The sequence below is a fragment of the Dipteris shenzhenensis genome, chromosome 12 (genome assembly GCF_047967505.1).
Source record: "Dipteris shenzhenensis isolate YYH24624 ecotype China chromosome 12, Dip_SZ_1.0, whole genome shotgun sequence".
NCBI classification, from domain to species: Eukaryota; Viridiplantae; Streptophyta; class Polypodiopsida; order Gleicheniales; family Dipteridaceae; genus Dipteris; species Dipteris shenzhenensis.
This window is the reverse complement of record NC_141607.1, coordinates 30,974,109-30,993,610: the sequence shown is the minus strand read 5'-3', so window position 1 is coordinate 30,993,610 and position 19,502 is coordinate 30,974,109. Positions and strand designations below refer to the sequence as shown.

The window sequence follows — 19,502 nt, the reverse complement described above, 5'->3', positions numbered from 1 at the left end:
ACACACACACACAAGGAAAGAGAGGCAAGGAGGTATATGAAATGAGCGCGTGCACACACACACACCCATATTCTTGAATATTGTTTTCTAATTCTTTGGTCGGTTAGATTCTTGAGACGGGAATTTGCAGTAGAAGCATTCTCCCTGAAACTTCTTCTTGCCGCCCTTCTTCTTTTTGTCACCACTAGTAGAGGACTCACCTTTGGTGGAGGAACCACCTTTGCCTTTTGCAATGGCAGAGAAAGCAGCATCCCCATTGCCGCCTCCATCTCAAGCTTTAAGCGTCAATTCCTCCATAAGTAAAGCACAGAACTCATCAAATGAGTCATGACAATGGTTGGGTCTCACCTGAGTGTTAAGCACTGTTAGCAGTCCATCAAACCTTGGTGGACATATCCGGAGACACCGCCGAGCTAGCTCTCAGCTAGTCTTTTGTATCCTAGCACCAGCCATCTAGTCATGCAGATTTTTTATTTGGGTTATGAACACCTCCGCTGTCTCTCCTTCATTAAACTTCTCAGTTGCGAGCTTATTCTCCAAGTGCTGGATCCTTGTTTGATTCCGCATCTCATACTAACTCTTCAATATGTTCCAGGCCACAGTTGCCTTAGATGTATGCTGAGTCAAGGTCAAAACACTATCAGTAGTACTTGTAACCAGGGCGCACAAAGCATTTGCATTTCTATGTTTCCAAGCTCGCAGAAGGTCGGCATTAGGAGGTATCATACTCCTTGGATTTGCTAGGTTGGGGGTTCCTTGTGGTTCTGGGTCAAAATCCCCAATACTATCTCTAGAATCTCATATGAATCCATAATAGCAGTAATTTTAAACTTCCGTAGAGTGTAGTTCGTACCATCTAGCTTGCCTTCAGTGAAGACTGGTGGGCGAATCCTTAACGCCTGGATTGTTGATGCAACAGCAGCTGCTGAATGTGAGCTGCTTCCTATTGCCATCACTCCATATGCTATTGAAGCCCTCACCTCTCTTCTATACTTCAATTCTTGGAGCTGCCTGGGCTTTGATATCATGTTAAATTACATAGCGTAGTGGAACAAAAACTTAACAAAGAATAAAGAGTACACAACAAACTAGAGAGGAACAAACTTTTCCTTCAATACTCATGTAGTACAGATGAAGGCTCCGTCCACCCGTGCGCTCCCATAGTGGAGCTTAGGAGCTACTAGCTGGAAGATCTGATTTGATCTAAACTGATATGATACAATGGACTGGGGAGGTTGCTTCTTTATAGCTATGAGGGCGATAGTTGGATCAACATAGTCGGTGGAGTTGACCAGTCGACCTAATCGGTGGAGCCGACCAGTCAACCTAGTCGGTGGAACCTACTAGTTGTCCATGGAATATTCAAGGAATATTTCATATACTATCGCCTCGGGGGCTCTCGCCCCTGAACCCCCACTAGGGGGGCCACTGGCCCCCCTAGGTCCCCCCAACTGGGGGTCAATTAGGCCCCAGGCCCTAGGTCCCAACAAGAATAAGGGGCTCCCACACAATCACCTTTCTACCATCAATAGTCTCATTGATAGACCTCATCTAACATGCAAGTCAGGATCCATCCAGTGTCTCGGGCTCACACATGGCTTCTGCTCATATGGGGGCCTTACAACTTGAGCACCTTGGACCACTAGTAGTTACCAAGAGGGTGGGGCATTGAGCATATCTAACACTTTTGCAGTTATTGCAACTTTGGAGGTTCCATTTTTGGGAGCTGGACTACCATTAGGGCATGAAGAATGGCTAGGTCATTGTCAAAGATGTGATCTTCAATTTTAGCACTCTCAGCCTCAGTTTCATAAATAATGGCACCTCTAGATCGATTGGTTCTTCATGTGTGAGTGGAGGATCTACCTGTAGCACCTTAGCATCTATCTGTGAGAAGATGGGGTCTAATGAATGGCAGTTGTGAATGGTTGCCAACGTTTGTATCCAGTTATTGACATTGCTTTGGGAATCACCTACTATGGCATGTTGTTGCAAGGGAGCTGATTTGCTTGAGATCTTAGTTGAAGATGTGTCATCTAATGCTCTAGGCACAATTGGTTTTATAGCTCCTGTCCCCACATTTACCCTAACTATGGTATCACAATTCTCGATTGTCAATCTATCAGTTCCCCATTCATGGAGGACTGATGCTTCTCGTAGCCAAGGACATCCCAGTAAGATTTGATATAATTTTTTTAATGGAAGAACACAGTCACAACTGCTCTTCTTCTACCTCTCGATTCTTAACCCCTCATGAGTCAAGATAAGACCTATTTTGATTGGGTCCTTCTATCAAAAATGATATCGCCAAGGAAAAGTGAGAGGGGAAGGAAAAGTAAAAGGGAAATGGGAAGGGGAAGGAAAAGGAAAAATGGAAGGCGAAGAGAAAAAAACATGCATTCTATTTTAGCACTTTGAAGGGAAAGGGTAAGGGAAGGGGAAACAAGAGGAAGGGGAGGGGAAAATGGAAGGGGAAGGGAAAATGGATACATTAAACATTACAAACATGCATTCATTTTGAAACAAGGGGAAGGGGAGGGGAAAATTGAAGGGGAAGGAAAGCAGGAAAGGGAAAGAGAAGGAAAAGGAAATGAGAAGGAGAGGGTGAAGGGGAAGGGAAAAGGGAAAAAAAACATGCATACTTAAACAAGGAGAAGGGGAAGGGAAAATAGAATAGATGCATTCATTTTAAAACAAGCGGAATGGGGTGGGAAAATAGATGGGGATGGCAAAAGGCATTACAAGAATTTTGGACTAAAAAAGGGAGCTCTTGGGCTAGTAGGATAAGTTGAATAAAATTGAGTGAATCCAGCATGTGGTCTCTTTGAAAATGAGTTTGAATCGTTGCTCCCACGTCCATATTGTATGCATGAGCTACATGCATGATGTTGGAGACTGCCGGAAAGGAGCTGGGGACCTGCCAAGTTGTGGAGCGTTGACGTGTGCATAAGACAAACAAGAGGTCCCTATATGCATCTCTAGGTGGTGTCCTTTGCACAACGGAGGACGTGATCGTCTTTGTCGCCATGATGAGCACGAGTCATCTTCTCAACTTGCACTGGCAATGCTGCGAATGTAGATTAGGTAGGTAGCCAAACTTGGAGCGCAGGTTAGATGTAGAATCAACGGGAAGGGAGAGATGTTATATACCCGCTGAGGATTCTCTGATTGTATGCCTGTCTGATCAGCGTTCTACTATTCGTTCTACTATTGGCTAATACTACTGCATACATGATTTTGTTTTCGTTCATTCTTTCTTAGCACCGCTTACAATTTCCTATATGGTATCAGAGCCTTTCGATCTCTGAACCTACCTCTGCCTCCCTTCCCCAACCCATCCACACACTACCTTCACCTCTTCCGCATCATGGCCACTGCTGATCAGAATACAACTGCTTTCGTGCGCACTCACAACAACACAAAGCAACTATAGATGCGCTTGATAGACGCGTAAAATAGCGAGCGCGTCTATAGGCATTGCTTGAATAGATAAATTACGGGCGCAAGTATAGAACTGTTAAAGCGGAGGATGTTCCATATAGAGGCAATCAGCGTCATCAAAGGAGAATGGAGCTCAGAGCCTAGATGCCAGCCTGAGTGGGAGCGGGAGAGGGACTCTAGACTTTGGAGTCTGAGGGAGTTATGGCATGGCGGTGCTCCCTTCGTTTATGGAGTTTGAAGACTCCCACCCTCCCCTCGTGACATGTGGCAGGTAGTAGTCCCTCCTCCTTACGGGTTGCCGTCCGTTTGCAGTCCATGCGCCTGACTGGGCTTGACTACCCTTTGCCCCCTCCAGTCTGCCTGCCATCAAGTCGGCCTGCGATTGTCACGTGTCATTTTGGTCCACTCACCGTCCCATCTTGCGCGCCATTGGAGCTGGAGTTGGAGTTGGCACCCGTTAGAGCTTTTACTGCTCTGGCCAGTGGCATGTTGTAAGGACCCATGCCATGCTGATGCAGTCTGTCTAGACACGTGCGGTGCCACATGGCGCTCCTTTGCCTTGCCTCACCGCCGCAGTATGCTCTCGAGCCACCACGTGTCCCACACCTCCATCCTTCTACCGCCACAGTCTGCTCCCAAGCCACCGTGTTTCCTGTGCCTCCCCAAACCATCTTCGAACCTCCATCCTTCTCCCTCCAGACCTCCAACCTTCTGCCACGTCGATTTGTGCACCACGTGGCGTCTTCTCGTGAAGCTCTCCCTCCTTAAGAAATAGTATAGATATAGATATAGATATAGAAGTATAGATATAGATATAGATAGATATAGATAGATATAGAAGGAAAATGAAGGTATCATGTATTGAAGGTATAACCTATGTGATCTTGTGTATTGAAGGCATAAGCTATGTGATCTAATCAAACAAGGAATTTAGAATCCCAGCTACTGCGATAGATCTAGATTCGCTGATTACAGCCTATTTCACCCACATAGCCTCCTGCTGCTACTTTTTGTCCTGCTCATTCATTCTACACTACCAGTCTTTCCATTCATGACGATTTATCCTGCCCATATTTGATGATTTGCAACCCACTCGCTCGCGATTAGCCAGCTTGCTTCGCTGCTCCTTACAGATCACGATCTTGGCTTGCCCATCGTTGACCATTGCCCAGCCTATTCGCTGCTCTACATCCATCATTCAATTGGCTTGTCCACGATTGATTCACTGCTCTCTATCGATCAATTCATTGGTCAGCTCATCGCACTGCGGAAACAGCAGAGTACCCAATTTTAAAGGTGTTTTACAAGTCCTTCCAGGTTAGTGAATCGATGAACTCTTTGCTGGTAATTGAGCTTCTATTGAAGATTTGGTGTATTTTTTACCTGGTACGCAAAAAGATTTTTGCTACGCTGTGGGCTTCCCATATTGAGCCAAAGAAATTCTCTCGTTTCATTCATGCTCCTGATATTTGAATTCAGAAGTCTAACTGCTCCTTTTCAAACGAGAAAGAAAATTAAATTCTGAACTTTTCAGAAGCGTCTCAAATATTTTCAATAGTTTTCTTGCTATGTATAAATTCCTTCAAAATTGTGTTCTTATAAAGTCTCTGAATTTCGAAAGGATCTAGGAAAGAAACATGGAAAAAGGCTGTAATCTCTACAGGTAGTAGTAGCACTTTTTAACTCGTTCATGTGCTGTAGACATGCAGCCCTCGTGGATGCTGCCGTAGGCAACACCAACGCATACCCACGTGGCAGCCCGTGCTTGCTCTCCCCCGATGTCATCCTCAATTGGGGGCTCACATGTGGGTAGATGACCATATGTCTCTGACAGCCGCAGTATAAGTTACATCCACTTGATCAGCGTCCCAACACTGCTTATGTGCCTGCATCTCTTGCTGCTCCAGGTACTACACCGCTGAGTCCACCAACTCTCTGAATCAGACAGTCACGTCCCTACCAGAATCTTCCAGCTGCTTAGGTATCACCATCAGGTCCATCCACAGTGCCACTTTCATGCGCTCCACATCTGATCAAGCCATCCTTGAACTGACATATAGCTATCCAGCCGTCCCCCTCATGAACTAGGAACAGCCTGGATTATGTTAGGCCAAACACTAAGGGTCTGTTTCAACCTATCAATCATGCAGCTCTACCTGTAAACTTTGTGGAATGCATTTGAGTAGAGAAATTCCTGTGGATGGCTCACGTAAATTCCAGTACACATTGTCTATCCAGAAATCCTGGAACTGCCTCCATCATTCTCTTGCATAAGCTTCTGCTAAGCTCCACTCAAGATTCAACCGTAAGTCCTCCAAAGCACCCTGCAAACTCTCATCTTTATGGCTCCCCAATCTCTGACACATTGTTCTTAGCTGGTTCAACCATAATGTCCAGCCTCGTGCAACTGGGCCTCCATGGTTCGGCTGCCCATTGTGTAAAGGATCCGTCATGCATCTAATGTACATATGCGAGTTGATAAGTGCAGTGGGTGAGCTTTCTGTTTGCATGAAGAAAGCTCGTTGGATGTTCTTACATGGGCATTAAAGGCTTTTTTAGGATTGAATGGTCTTGTTTCTGCAGGTGAGTTGAACACGTGGACACTTAACTTCCAAGTGGAATGGGTGTCTTCATTTTCGAAAAAAAGCTGTGCAGTCGAATGCGATTGTGGGAGTATAAGGATCAATATGTTCTGGAGCCTTTGGAGGGTGGACATACTCATCTTCTTGCAATAAGTCAGAAGGGGGCAGAGTTACAACTTCTAAGTAAGGAGACATCTTTCGATAATGTGCAAAATTTGTGTATCTTGATGAAGTAGATACATTTTTTGTTTGTTTGGCTTGCAAGGGCATTGGTGATAGCCAGGGTAGCTTTGTCAAGCAGAATATGTGTTGTATTGAGCCTAGAAGTCTTGCTCTTAATTCTTTCTCCTGGACTGCTTTCACAATTTGTACTTTGTATACTACTCTACAATTTTTGGTTGTGCTGTGGATTTAAATCTTAGATAACAATGGTGGCTAAGCAATAAGACATCTGAAATTAGCTATGAAGCCTAGGATGCTTTAAAAGGAGTCTTACTATATAATAAAGCTAGGGATTTGGTTACGGTGCTACCAAGAAGATGAAGGCTCAAGCATCGTATTCCTCCCAACCATGAACTCCGTGAACTCCTTAACCTAATTGGAGCTATCTTTTTAGTAACCTTCTAGACCTTTGTGGAGTTCTCTCCTTAACCTGATTCTTGCCACTTGGCTCCCATATTGGCCTTTAAGGACTTGTAACTTCATGCCCTCTTGGGCCTTACTAGTCCACCCCAGGATTGTTGCCAAGGCCTAGGATTACCCCTAGACCCTTGCCATTCTATACTATGACAAGCCCAATAAACAGTAGTGTCCATCAATGTGCCATCTATGCAAACATCGTCGAGCCATCATGGTTTCCCGCCTTTCCATAACCAAGCTATTAGTTTTTGTAATTACCCTTAGGAACGTTTGCGTCCTCAAAAACAAAATTGGGAAACCTCTTCAAGAGATCGCTTACTCTTTCCCTGTTGAATGCTCTTCAAGTCTATCATTCCCTTAACCAGACATTCTTGATATATACTAATGTCTTGTTCTTTTTTCTTGTCTATCTAAAACTTTTTTTGGTTCATGTGGTAAAGATGCATGTTCAATGAGTTCAACTAGGATTTCATTTCCAATGAGATTGTCATCATCCCTAACTTCCTTTTAAGCCTACTTACATGAAAAATTGAGTCTGCTCTATAATCTTTCGGTAAGGCTAATTTGTAAGCAAGTTCTTCAATTCTCTTAAGTATTAGAAATGGTCCACAATACCTAGGAGACAACTTTGGGCATTTACCTGTCTTTAGGATAACGTTGGACTTTCTCATTTTCTTCAAACTCCAACTTTCTACGGGGTGGGTTTGCATAACTTCTTGCTATATCTTAAGCCTTTCTAATGCTGCTTTAGCTAATTTAAGCATTTGATTCATATCTTCAACAAAGTCTTTGGTTGCTTGAATCTTCTCTTTTTGGAGTCCCACTGCAATTTGGGCTCTAGGTTGAAATCTGTACGTCATCATGAATGGACAAAAACCTTTGGTTGAATGTTTGGCACTGTTATATGCAAATTCTAATATGGGCAAATACTATTCCCAATTAGTTTGCCTTTTACTCACACATGCCCAACGCATATCCTCAATGACGTGATTGACCTTTTCAGTTTGACCATCAATGTGTGGATGATCCAGAGTGCTCATATTCAAAGTAGTTTCCAACCTCATAGAAACAGCTCCCAAAAATGATTGATAAATTTTTCTATCCTGGTCACTAACAATACTGGCTGATAGCCCATAAAACCTATAAATATGCTTTGCTAGTTCAAGAGTGTTAACCTATTTCATTGGTTGCAATAAATGGAGCCATCTTTGTCAACCGATATTCAATAGCCATTTGTGTCCTAGCTGATTCAATAATAAAATCCATGGAGATACTTTCCCATTTGCTAGATGGGATCTCCAAAGGATGTAGCAGACCTTCTACCATAAGATGATTGACCTGAAATTTTTGGCATTTTAATATGTAATCTTGGATGTCCTTATATATTCTAGGCTAAAAGAATTGTCTTTCCAGAAGTGCATTTGTCTTATGAATTTTTGGATGTCCTGCATTGGGATTATCATGACACTCAAAAAGAATTTGACGCCTAATGTCATTGTTCTCCGGACACATACTCTACCTTTGTAGAGCAGGTAGCTGTCCTTAATCCTAATTTTTTCCCAATTTATCACCACCCCATGGTATGTTACCATTACCATGTGACTCTTCATGAAAGCTCCTCGACGTGTTGGATCCCTCCTCATAAATGCTTTCCTTATTTCAGAAAAGTGAGGATAAAACTCACATTTTCTTGCTAAGGACTCTAGGACATCATTTTGGAATTGAGTAAAACTCAATTCATTAACTCTTGGTGAAATCGAAATGAAATCATACCGCCCAATTTCTTTAATTTGTTGAGGGAGAAATGAGAGACATTCATGCACACAATACACAAATACTAGGGTCTAGGGTCTAGAACAACATGGCGGGACCCCCCCCCCCCCCCCCGGTATTTTATTATTTGATAAAGTTTGAGTATAAAGCTTGCAGCATGAAGCTGCGTAACAAAGCATGAAAACTGAGATTACAAGGGAGTGGAGAGACCCAGCTCTCAGAATTGGCAATTGCCACCTGTAGCAATTCTTGTTACATGCCATAAAGTGGCATCTTCTACAGTCTTCAAGCCCCTTGGTCACAGCAGGCGTAGGCTTCTCCTTGGAAATAGCAGTGCTCCATGCCATGAAGCCCTCTTAGAACTGCACAATTAATTCAAACCAATTAACCATGGCACCCATTAATTGTTGGCTCTTGCATGCATCTTAGACTAATCCTAGTCTCTGTGGACGTCCCCATCATAATTAAGGGCTTTGACCGATAGTCAAGGCTTCTTAATCTTAATCAAATCTCTCCCGTCGAGGTTAGAATATCTTGGTTGACTAAAGTCAACCCCCCTTTGGCCCACACCAAGCCTCATTGACCCAAGTCAAGCCTCATTGACCGAAGTCAATGCTTTGACCAAGTTGACCATAGCAAAATAAAGAAAGAACTCTTTGACCGTGGTGAAATAAAAGGTCAACTTTATATTTACTTGGAGTATTTACAACTTAGTGACATCCCCTCGGCTTCTAACGAGCAGTGAAAAGCCTCTTTGTAAATATCCAAAACTTGTTGATAGTCAGGCAGCATGTCTTCCTCCATCTACTTGGCATTTAGTGCCGAATAGTTTTTGAACTTGACAAGGTACCTTGCCTTATTCTTGCGTACCGTATGATACACAATCTACTCTGGCTGGGGGATTTGCTCCAACTCATCCACTTTTGGTGGATGTTCCAATATAGGTTTTGTAGGCTCTAGGCTTTGATATCTTTTTAAGACTCACATGAAAGGCATTGTGAATCTTCCAGTGCTCTGGCAACTGTAGCCTGTATGCTACCTCATTAATTTCGTCTGTGACCCGGAAGGGTCCATAATACTTTGGTAGACAGCTTGGCATACACTTTCTCCTTGCCCTTAAACTTGCAGAGCCTAGCTTTCTCAAACTTTAAAAGTACCCAATCCCCTACCTCGAGGTCTAGCTGTCTTTTGTGCTTATTTGCAGCTCTCTTATGTTTCTTCTGAGATCTCTCTATCGCTGTCCGCACTTGGCTGAATGTTGTCTGGAGATCCCTAACATAGTGATCAGCTGCAAATATCTCATCTTTGATCCTTAGGATTGGTGGTAGAATCACCTTTCCGTATATGACCTCAAATGGGGCCTTTCTTGTGGAGCTATGAACCGTATTATTCTATGCAAACTCCACTAGCGGAAGGTACTTTTCTAATTTGATTTCTGTTCAGCCACATAGCATTTCAAAAGGTCTAACACAGTTGAATTTGCTACCTCATTTTGGCGATCTGTCTGGGAATGGAAAGAAGAAGAAAAATTCAAGCTGTTCCCCATATTTTCAAATAAAGCTCTCCAGAATAGATTGGTTATTCTGGGATCTCGGTCACTATCAATGGACTTTGGCATACCATGGTGCTTAGAGATCTGGGCCTGGAAAACTTTGGCCATGTGGTCTACCTTAATGGTCTTGTGTAACGGTCTATTTGCTGAATTTGTGTATAAACTCCATATCCCATTATTCCTTGTCTTTGATCATGGCAAATCAAAGATATTGTGGTGCCTGGGGCACATGAAGAGGCATCAAAAGGGTAGGTGCCTTCCGTCTATCAAACTAACCTTTTGACAAGTAAGGCATTCTTATTAGTCAAATCATGAAGTGGAGCAGCTATATGAGCAAAGTGCCTGATAAATCTCCCATAATAGGAACAAAGACCCAGAAAACTACATACTTCATGTATAGTTCTGTCACATGCACCCCTGCACTTGGGTGCAATGTGACACACTAGCTACATCAACAAGCGCGTAATAGTTCCCTAATAGGACGTATGCTGTGATCCCTTTGTGAGCCCTTGTCCAGGGACAGCCAGGCACAAGCTACGTAAGTCAATCTCTTAGCCTTAGGTCAGGTTAGACAGATCGGCCCTTGTTCACTGGTACCCACTGGAGAACAATAGGGTAGTGTTTCCGTTTTAGGATTAGAGATAGGTTTATGTCCAGCCTAGGGTAGGAGCCCTTTTGGGTCCCCTTAGGGCTGGAACAAGTGAAAGGGAATGGCAGGGGAAGGGCTGCCTTTATAGGCTACCCTGCATCCCTCCCTAGGCCAGCTTTTATGGGGCCTAGGGCTGCTTTTATGGGGCCAAGGGACCAGCCAATCAGCCCCAAGACAGGCGACTATAAAGTCGGCTATTTTGGGCAGGTTGGCTGAGCCCTTCCAGCTCTATAAATAGGGGGCCTCTAGGCCCTCATTTCTCATCCCGTCCAGCCTCCTGTGTGTTGGGGTAAAGGCCAATGGCCCAGTATATACCCCTTTGTACCATACATACATAATAAGAGCTGACCTTGATTTGGGTGAGTCAGCACCCACAATCTTCGGTGTTCTCCCTTTCTTTGTTGCTCTCCGATAAGACCTCCTCTTCATCAACTGGTATCAAAGCTCACGGTGTATGGGGGAGAGGCATTTGCAGAACGAGGTTGGTGAGGACATCGCCACCACGGAGATTGCCAAGGATTGCAAGGGACTTCCGTGCTTCGGTGGAGATCTCATCCACAAACTTGTGGAGTTTTCGTTCGTGAGCTGCATCTTCATCTTTGTTACATAGCAGTTTTCTTGAAGAGCAATGCGAAGCATAGGACAGTTTCTCCTCTTCAAGAACAGCTCGTTTTTCACTATAGAAGCTTTAGAAAAGCTCTCGGGATCCTGTTCTATCTTCCCACAAGCTTGTTGAACTGCTTCTCAACTCTCAAGGGACAAAATTGAGCTGTACACAAGGAGTTCTCAAGCTTTTCTACTGCAAACAAGATGTTCTTCAGCTTGCCTTGCTACATGAAGAGTTTTTGCAGTAACTCCAGCCTAGAATGATCCAAAACGAGGCTGTAATGAGTTGTGTTTTGTGAGTTATCTATGCTACAGGCTGTTCCTACACCTACAGAACTGCAATCGAAAAATCTCAGGTACACATGGTTGCGGGCTTCTTTCCTGCATCTGGAAGCTTGTTTGAGATTTTCCCAAACTTTGGATACTAGTTGGGCACCTGATCGACAATTCAGAGCATTGTAGCAAGCTTGGAGGAGTTATAAATGGTAGTTTTAAGCACACACTAGCAGGCTGGAAATTTCTTCAAGCAGTTTTTTGACAGTCTGGTATAGTAAAAGTGTTCTGTTTCAACATGGGAAGCTCCGAATTGAGCTCTATTAGGCTCTAAAAATTGTTTGCTATATATTCTAGCTTTCCACGGAGCTAGAAGTTCATTTGGGAACAAGCCAGCCATCTACAGTGGCTGGAATTGTTACAGGAAGCCTTGCTTTGTCATTTTGGAAGGTCACCTATAGCGTGTGGAAGCACCACAAATCTTGGATGTGAATACTACATCATTGACTATCATATTTGGGAGCTAATGCAACTTTTGGAGCAACAAAAGCAATTTTTTTGACTTGTGCAAGCACTTTTGGGGCACTAAGTTGGATGCTTGGTGAGTGGCAAATGTATATATTTGATGCCTAAATGGATGCTCATATGCAGTGAGGCCAAGCACGTGGTAAATGCATTTTGGGGGCACTTGCAAGGCATTTTTTATTCTCTGGTATGCAATTATAGAAAGTGGTTTATGCTCTTGATGTAACAGTCAATGCATGGTTTATGCTCTACAAGTCACTTTCAGGAGAGAATATCTCTCAAACTGTTAGGATTCAGAATCTGAGTTGAACAGAGAAGTTGTAGACTGTTTCAAGGGCTACAACTTTGCTTTTGAAAGTTTTCTTATCTGGATTATCTGTCAAAAGTTATCAGACCTGCAAAACAGCAGAGAGTTGCGGTCTGCAGCTTGTGACGGCAGTACAAATTGAGCAAGTGGCTGTTTTCAACAGAAAATTTTGAAAAATCAGTTAAGGATTTTGGACTTGCTGTAAACTGAGAAGTTGTAGAGTTTTCTACAAGCTACATTTCTTCTGTTTACACTTGTTGCATCGGAGCTACCGTGCAAAAACTATTGGCTAGTTTTGGGATGCCCTGAGGTATTGCAGTTGATATTTTTTGGGCTTGAGTTTGGTACATTGGTGCAGTGTATCTTGGTTGTTCTGTCATCCATTGTGATGGCTTCGGCATCAGAGAATGCATTATTTAACATTGAGAAGTTGGATGTCACAAACTTCTCCTATTGGAAGGAGCAAATCTACAATGTTTTGGTGCAGAAGAAGCAAGTAAAGCCTATAAAACGCAAAGGCATAAAGCCAGAGGATTGGGAAGATGATGAAGAGTGGAAGGAATTAGATGAGCTTGCACGCTCTACGATCATGCTCACACTTTCAAAATCGGTGTATTTCAATGTGAAAGATGCTGCAGGTGGTGCCTATGGTGTGTGGATAAAGTTGCATGATCTTTATGAGAAGCAGAGTGCCGCTTGTCAAGTGTATTGGCTGAAGAAACTCATAGATCTTCGCATGGAAGAAGGGACTTCGATGTCTAGCCATTTAAATGAGTTTAACACAATTTTTAGTCAACTTTCAGCTCAGAAAATTGCCTTTGATGACTGAGTTAAGGCAATGTTCTTATTGGTCAACCTTCTGGAAAGTTGGGACACTTTTAGGACTGCTATAAGCAATTGAGCCCGTGCAGGAGGCCTGACAAGCAGTGATGTTGAGAGTAGCCTTCTCACTGAGGAGGTAAATAGAAAGAACAATTCTGGAACTAAAAGTTCAAGTGCTCTCAATGTGAGAGGGAGGTCATATTCAAGGGGAAAATACCATGCTAGAAGTAGAAGCAAGTCTAGAAGCAAATCTAGAGGAAAATCCCATGCCAAAAAGGATTTGGAATGCTTCTATTGTGGGAAGAAAGGCCATTTCAAAAAGGATTGCTACAAATGTAAGAACGATAAAGGCAAAGGCAAAGGCAAAGCTAATGTGCAGCCCAAGAAGGAAGAGAAATCCACGGTCAATATAGAGGAAGTGAATGCCATAAGTAACGATAGTGATGAGGGTGACATTCTTTATGCCTCTATGTTTGAGCATGCTTTTCTTGTGACTAGTGATGATGCATTTTCATAGAATTGGATACTAGACTCAGGAGCATCTTTCCATGTCACTCCACATAGGGAGTGGTTTACCTTTTATGATGCAGGAAGAAAAGGAACCGTGAGACTTGGAAATGATTATCCATGTGACATTGTTGGAGTGGGAGCTATCCACTTGTCTCTTTCTAATGGTTCTACATTTGTACTCAATAATATTAGGCATGTTTCAAATCTGAAAAAGAGCTTGAGAAGTACGGGACAGCTTGATGATGATGGCTATCATGTGTTTTTTGGCAACAATACATGGAAAATTAGCAAAGGGTCACTTGTGATTGCTAGAGGTTCCAAGCATGGAACATTGTACTCAATGCATGTGTCAGGCATAAGAGATAATGTAATCAATGTGACCGAGCAGCCATTTGTCTCTTTGTGGCATCGTCGGTTGGGACACTTGAGCATGACATGAATGAAGATACTTTCTGGTTTGCAGTATGTTCCCGTGTTTAATTTTTCAGATTTTAGCATGTGTGAGCATTGCATGTATGGGAAGCAAACACGGTGTTCACATAAAAAATCTTTGGGCAAGAAGAGGCTTGAACCATTGGAGTTGGTTCACAGTAATGTGTGTGGACCTATGCCTATTGTCTCATTGGGTGGTGCTTCTTACTTTGCTACTTTAATTGATGATGCTACATGGAAAGTGTGGGTCTATCCTCTTCGGAAGAAGAGGGATGTCTTTGATGCATTCCAAAAGTTCTTAGCATTTGTTGAAAATCAGTTGGGCAAGAAGCTCAAATGCTTGCACACTGATAATGGAGGAGAGTATACCTCTCATGCATTTAAGAATTTTTGTGAGCTACGTGGCATCAAGCGGGAGTTGACTACTCCTGAGAATCCTGACTACTCCTGAGAATCCTTCTCAGAATGGGGTGTTAGAAAAGACCCAACAGAGGGTACACGTAGCGGAAGACTTATAGTAATGCCCAGGAGCTCACACAGTGTGCGGTGTGGGTGTGGAATCACGAACTTCTTTACTTATGTGCATACAATAGGTGTGTAGACTCATCAATAGACAATGAACCATCCAGAGAGAGAAACCACCAAAAATATATATTTCCGTCCACAAATATGGACACAATACAAAATAGACAGATCCAGAGTCCCACCAATGGTGTGGTCCTCTGATCTTACCACAAGGTCCTTCTCCTATCTGCTGGCTATCTCTAGACTTGAGCCCGCGTGCTCCACCTCGAGCGTAAGTAGACTTTCCATCTAGATCCCTTCCACCTTGCTGTCTTTGCACCAGCCTAGGTGGGCAGCACCCTCAGCTAAGTCTGCAGCTACTGTATGCCCTCTTCTCCTCCAGTGATGAGGCCCAAGACAAGCTTCCTGCTGCTCCTTTCTGCTGGTACTTGTGCTGCTCCAAGTGATGTGAAATGAGGCCCAGGGCCTCTCCTTTTATAGGCCCCAAGGGGGCTGGCAAAAAACCGACCAGCCTGTTACAGACTGGCCGACCAGACTGGCCGACCAGTCTGTGGCTGGTCCAGCCCTAAAAGGGCACACCCCCCAGGGCTTTTGGCCCACACTTTCAGGGTCCTTTGGCCCTCCTTTCAAGGCAGGTATCCAGCCTATAAAAGGCCTGCCTCCTGCCCACAGACAGCCACAGTTCCTGCTGCAGATTTGGGCCTGCACATCCTGCCATATCTGCACCTCTGCCAGGCCCTCTTCCCAGCCACGTGTCCTGCGCTGTACACTGCTGATGTCATCGTGCCCTGCCAGGTCAGCTCTAGGGCTTGCTGTCCCCGCCTTCTGCTTCTTCCACAGGTTCCGTCCTTTGCAGCTTTCTTCTCTTGTGAGGTGCTGCCCATGTGGCAGCCCCCTCTCTCTTTCTTCTCTGGGCATCTTCTGCCCTAGGTCTCCCTCCCCCACGCTCTCCTCATTTTGGGGCTTACAGATGGGGAGGTGACCTTTCCAACACCCCCTCTCACCGACACATCTCAACCCAATGCCAACACGTCGATGAAGATGCTCCAGTAACTCCTTGGTCGTAGTCCTCTGGAACCTTTCGGTGTCGAAATCTTTTCCTGGCTTTTCATCCAGTGGCTCGTGCTCCACCAGGTCCGGTTCTGCTTCCGCACACCATCCTGGTACACAGGTCCATCTTTGGTAGCACCTCCTGGCACCACCTCCTTCAGTCACGTTCCCGCCTCTGAACTCGAGCAATCCAGCCGTCACGATCTTCCAGTCGTCCCCCTCATAATGAGTGAACAACTTGGAGTCTTCCAGGCACCATGCTCTGAGGGTCTGTTTCAACCCGTCCTTCCTTTGGCAAGGTCTGCAACCCATGAATATCTCAAGATAACCTAGACCATGAACTCTCGCTGAGTTCTCAAGTAGGTACTCTTTTGGCTTCAGTACTCTTTGTCCATCACCTTCTAGCAATCTGCGTTCGAGATTTGAAGAAGCACCAATACTTCCCCTTCTGCCTTTGAAGAAGGCCAATTCCTTCCAATCTCTTATCACCCGAGACAAATGAAGAGCAGAGTCTCTCCACAACATGCTATAAAGGCTCAAATGCAGAATATCAAATACATACCAGACTGTTGTACTGCCTGAATGTTCGCTCTGAAAGCAAACTCTCATTGAGGCACCCACCAAGCGCTTGTGTAATCCTGTACTGTCCCCTTCTGAACTCCAGCATCCATCTGACCATGAGATCCCAGGGCTTTCCATGGAATCCACCCTCGTGTCAGTGTCAACAGCCACACACCTGGAAGGTACCAAGCGCTCTATGCTGTCCTTCACCTTCACAAAGGCATTTGACTCCTCGTCGACCCACATCTCTATAGACTATGTCAGACATCCTTACTGTGATTTCTGGATCAACATATCTGACCTCGGTAACACTCGGTGATGTCACCAGGAATAACTCTTCGATTACCACATTTGCTTTGGTCTTTCCCTCTGAATCTGACTCAGACTCCTGTTTGTTTTTCTGATCCGCCTTTTTCTTTCTGCAGTCCTTTGCAAAATGTCCATGCGTATCACAATAGAAACACTTCTTCTTGTGCTTCCTCTTCGAAGTCCCCTCGTCGTCAGAGTTGTCTTTATTGGACTTGCCACCGTTAGGCTTGCCCTTTCCTTTGCTAGCAGAAGCCTTGTTGTCTTTGTCCTCGTTGTAGAGCTTCTCCCGAGCTTCCTCCTGTAGCAGTAATGGATACAACTCCTCAAACGTCAGAGGTTTGGTCCTCTGTCCCGTTGTCACAGCCGTAACAAAGCTTTTGAAACTCCGAGGCAATCTCCTCAGTACCATCAAGGCCAGATGGCATGAGTCTGTCTTCTGACCAATTGCTGCCAACTGATCCCGAACCACCTTGACCTTCGTCAAATGGCTATGTATTGTATCTCCTTCTTCCATATCAAGATTGTAGAGTTGATGCTGAAGAAGCACAATCCGGGAGGTGTTATCTGTCTCGTACAGATCTTTCAGGGTGGCCCACGCCTCTACTGACGTCTCGGCCAGCTGGATATGCGGAAGAACGGAGTCCGCCGTAGTCCCTATGATTATTGCCAGGGCACGGGCATCTCTTTCTTCCGAGGCTTCAAGCTCCTCTCTGTCTACTGCCATGAGTACCTCCCCTTTACTGTCCACCATGTCCTCCGGCTTCGACTCCTCTCCCGTGGTCAGCTTCCACAACTTCCGAGCCAGTAAATGACTCTGGATCTTCACTTTCCAGATCGGGTAATTAGTCCCGTCGAAGTTCCCAGACTCTCCAAAATTAGGGATAGTGAAAGAGAGAAAACTGGGGGAGGAGGAAGGGAAAGCAGGGGCTGAAGAGGCTGTAGAGGTCGACATCTCTGCTGTTTATACCACACAGCAAAGTCAACCAAACTCAATTTTAGTAAACCAGAACTCTGAACGCACCTAACTGAACTTGAGTCACCCTCCTTCTCGCAAGGGCACAATCCTCCAGTCGTGGAAGTCGATTCCCTAGAGCTGCTGAATCAGGGTCGTCCTTCAGCAAGGTCCCTGCCTTCAGGCTCCCACACCTGTGAGCCTCCTACTTGGGCTCTGATACCATGTTAGAAAAGACCCAACAGAGGGTACACGTAGCGGAAGACTTGTAGTAATGCCCAGGAGCTCACATAGTGTGCGGTGTGGGTGTGGAATCACAAACTTCTTTATGTGTGCATACAATAGGTGTGTAGACTCATCAATAGACAATGAACCATCCAGAGAGAGAAACCATCAAAAATATATATTTCCGTCCACAAATATGGACACAATACAAAATAGACAGATCCAGAGTCCCACCAATGGTGTGGTCCTCTGATCTTACCACAAGGTCCTTCTCCTATCTGCTGGCTATCTCTAGACTTGAGCCCGCGTGCTCCACCTCGAGCGTAAGTAGACTTTCCGTCTAGATCCCTTCCACCTTGCTGTCTTTGCACCAGCCTAGGTGGGCAGCACCCTCAGCTAAGTCTGCATCTACTGTATGCCCTCTTCTCCTCCAGTGATGAGGCCCAAGACAAGCTTCCTACTGCTCCTTTTTGCTGGTACTTGTGCTGCTCCAAGTGATGTGAAATGAGGCCCAGGGCCTCTCCTTTTATAGGCCCCAAGGGGGCTGGCAAAAAACCGACCAGCCTGTTACAGACTGGCCGACCAGACTGGCCGACCAGTCTGTGGCTGGTCCAGCCCTATGTTGGGGTTAAGGCCCTTACACAGTGTGAACACGGTTCACTTTGAACCGGTTCCACCCAAATGCCTATCCTATCTTAATATACATTCTTGAGGGTTGTGGTGTGCCCTCGTCTCTGCATTCACACCCGCCATTTCTGCTGTTTGATCGACTCCCCTCCACGTGTTTCCGCTTCAACTGGTATCAGAGCCAGATCGCGAGCAGCGACCAACGCCTCGAGTCAAGTCCTTGTTACGGGAAGCTCTGGCTACGGACTTGGCCATCTTTGTTCTTGAGGGTACCTCGCGCTCGGACAGCAGGCAAATGCTCCCTCGCAACGCAGCAGCAGCACAGAGCTCATCTTCGTTTGTAGCTCGTGAAGCAGGCTTAACGCACGCTGTGCGTACGCTCCCTGTGATGCCCTGCAACGGCTCAGACAAAAGAACTTTTCGTTCGTGAGATTTGCAGAGCGGGTGATTGGAACTCCTCGTTCGTGAGGCTTGCAAAGCGGGTGAGGCACCACGCTTTGACGATAGCGAAACGTCCGTTCCAGACATCAAACAGCAGAGCTCCGTCAACGTCCTTCGTTCCAGGTGTCAAACCGCAGAGCTCCGTCAACGTCCTTCGTTCCAGGCGTCAAATAGCGCAGAGAGCCTGTTTTCTGACTCGAGGTCTTCAGGGGAGTAAAGCAAGTGATCGGCTGTCGCAAGTGCTGCTGCGCAGCAGAGCAACACACAGAGCCTGCACTTTCGACGCTACAGGAGTGGATCTCCGTTCGAAAGAAGACGTCTACAGCTCACAGCTTTTCTCCATCGTAGTGCATTCTCCGAATTTGGAGAAATTTCATGCAACAAATTTGGGGCTTTTGACGTTAGAGTGCTTGTATGCACTTGTGGGTACCTATTTGACATAATTTTCTTCAATAGACGCCAAAACAAAGGGCTTCTGCTCAAATTGGTGTTATTGGCAGCTGTAAACAGTTTTGGAACGGGATTTACACGTCTATGTGTCAAATGCAGTGACAAAAGATGAGATTTTGCAATCAGTTTTGGAGAGTGGACAACACTGCATTTAGTCACAGTACGTGACTTTGAGGCCCTCTGTGCCTTAGGTGTATTTATTTTTTTCTACTTCAGCTTATCACTATGTCTTCAAGCAACGAAGGCAACTA

General features: G+C 45.0%; 1 protein-coding gene across 3 annotated transcripts in view; it reads left to right on the top strand.

Annotated features, from left to right (window-relative positions):
• Positions 1–4,355: 4,355 nt before the first annotated feature.
• Positions 4,356–19,502, top strand: part of LOC147896084 (phosphoinositide phosphatase SAC7-like) — a 169,867-nt gene continuing 154,720 nt past the window's right edge. For 2 of the 3 annotated variants that reach the window (XM_087382441.1, XM_087382439.1), the window contains exons 1-2: positions 4,356–4,758; positions 6,025–6,206. In XM_087382441.1, coding sequence (XP_087238567.1) covers positions 6,062–6,206 — 145 coding nt within the window. In that variant the 5' untranslated portion in view covers positions 4,356–4,758; positions 6,025–6,061. Of the gene's footprint in view, positions 4,759–5,142; positions 5,349–6,024; positions 6,207–19,502 lie in introns of all 3 variants that reach the window. The other variant, XM_087382440.1, reaches the window with a different exon arrangement.